Source organism: Saprolegnia diclina (assembly GCF_000281045.1).
Source record: "Saprolegnia diclina VS20 unplaced genomic scaffold supercont1.57, whole genome shotgun sequence".
Classification (NCBI taxonomy): Eukaryota; Oomycota; class Saprolegniomycetes; order Saprolegniales; family Saprolegniaceae; genus Saprolegnia; species Saprolegnia diclina.
Window position 1 is genome coordinate 30,042 of NW_008246124.1, and position 2,056 is coordinate 32,097.

At 56.2% G+C, this 2,056-nt stretch overlaps 1 protein-coding gene across 1 annotated transcript; it reads left to right on the plus strand.

Annotated features, from left to right (window-relative positions):
• Positions 1 to 565: 565 nt before the first annotated feature.
• Positions 566 to 2,029, plus strand: SDRG_13174 (hypothetical protein; the record flags this gene model as incomplete). Its single annotated transcript, XM_008619255.1, has 2 exons — positions 566 to 1,825; positions 1,909 to 2,029. The coding sequence occupies 2 exons, from the start codon at positions 566 to 568 to the stop codon at positions 1,984 to 1,986; spliced, it is 1,338 nt and encodes a 445-aa protein (XP_008617477.1). The 3' UTR covers positions 1,987 to 2,029.
• Between the last annotated feature and the right edge of the window lie 27 nt (positions 2,030 to 2,056).

Genomic DNA, 2,056 nt, shown 5'->3' on the forward strand with positions numbered 1-2,056 from the left:
TGGACAACGGATTTGCACTTCGTGCAAACCCGCAGCCGATTTAACCCTTTCTACACATCACGTCCGCTCATTTTTCTGCCGTTTCCAGCCTCGCTCATTTTTCTACCGGGCTCCGCTCATTTTTAATCTTTTTTCAATCCATCCGGTAGCAACAAATGCCTGGACCCGACAGGGTGATTGAGCGACTGAAGGTTGTGGCGGAGGGCTATGAGGTGACAGGACATTATGGGCTAAGGCGATGTCGCATCTCCTTGACGGCCGCCGGCAAACGCGGCAGGCCTTGAAACGTCGAGGGGCTTATGCGTGAATACCACCGACACACTGAGCCCGATGCTGCTTGACCGGCGCGAACGATAATCGACACCACGCCCGTGTTCATCGCATTGCGTGAGCCAAATTTAAATTACACTTGCGCTAAGAATGCTCCCAGCACTCGTACACCGTGGACGTAGGCATGGCGCAATGCCGACGCTCGCCATCACGGTGGACACTGAATGCGTTTCCATGCTATAAACAGGAGCCAAAAGCGTGCTTTTTTCAAAACTCCCAACAAAAATTCTCTACGATGAGCTTGAGAAAGCTCATGGTCCCGAGGTGGACCAAGCGCTGGCTCGGCCTCTCTTACCTCGGTGCTTCGATGGGTGCGAGTATCTGGTTCCTCGATATTGTCGGTCCGGGTCTCGCCAACGACCTCTTCTGGCCCGGCTTTGACCCCACGTCGGCGCAGACATACCTCATCGACGTCTTCAACCGCCACCTCAGCGCCTCCAGCGCCTCGGAGATTGACCTCTTTGACCCCAGCGAGGCCATTCTCAAGACGTACGGCCTTCCGTCGACAACTGCGTTCGCGAAACCCACGTACCCTCGGATGCGAACCCTGGTCGAGTACACGTCGGTGGCCGATGCGATAATTGGTTTTCAGTCGCTCGATCCCGGCTACGTCTTCAACTTGATGACGCTGTACTGCTGGGCCGACTTTGAAAAGCGATGGGAGGTCGCTCATACGGCGGCGCGTCAAGCGCGATGTGCCGATACGATGGCGGACAACGGTGCCGTGTACCTTGAGCCGTTCCTTCGCAACATCGACTGGGACGCATGGTATCCGATCTACGGTGCTAGCTTTGCCCAAGCGGTCTCCGACGCGATTGTGATCACGTCCGAAGGCCGGGACTGGTACAAGAGTCTCCAGAACGCGTACCAGTCCCTCGAAACCGAGGAAGCGTACTGGAAATCGCACCAGATTTCGCACTTTCAGCTACAGTGGAGCAACGATGCTCAGTTCAGCGTGCAAGAATCGATCTCAGTTGTCAACATGCTCGGGTGGCGACACGACTTGACGCTTCAGTCGATCTCATTCGGCAAACGAGGCTCCAAGTGGACGACGTTTGCGCTCAACTGGGCCTTCTACAACAACCTCTGGGGTGCGGCGGTGACCAACGGAAGCCTCGTGCGCAGCGCCAGCAACTTTATGGGCGACGCAACAATGGAATCTATCCTCTTCCTCTATCCGTTCACGCAGTGCAGTATTATCATCCACGACCGCCTCGGTCCGTTCCAGTCCATCGACACGTTTCTCATTCCACCGCCACCGCAGCTCGTCGCCTCATGTGCCCAGCTCCAAGCCGCCGTCATCTTGGCACTGCAAGCAAACTTGACCCTTTTGCATCTCTACGCGGCCTTGCTTACACCACTGCTCGATCCTGTGCCTCTCTCGTGGCAGAGATCCAGCTACACCTTCTTTGGCGGCAGCCCGTTCTGCCCGTTTGGCTCTGGCGCAAACTTTGTGCAGCCATCCTTTACCTTTGACGATACGTGCGGCAGTCAAGTACCGAGTCGGATGCTTGTGGAACCTTCGGCGGCAGTCTTTGCAGTAACAACCATGAAGCTGCTGCACCTATCAGATCTTAGCAGTTGCGCACCTTGCAGCGCTGCGACCTCTGGTGTGTGCAACTCACTCGCGACCCAAACCTCGGCCATTGCCAATAAGCTGCTGACGAACGCTACACTCTCTGGCCTACTGACGCCAACAGTCCAAGCTGCTGCTGATGCCATCCAG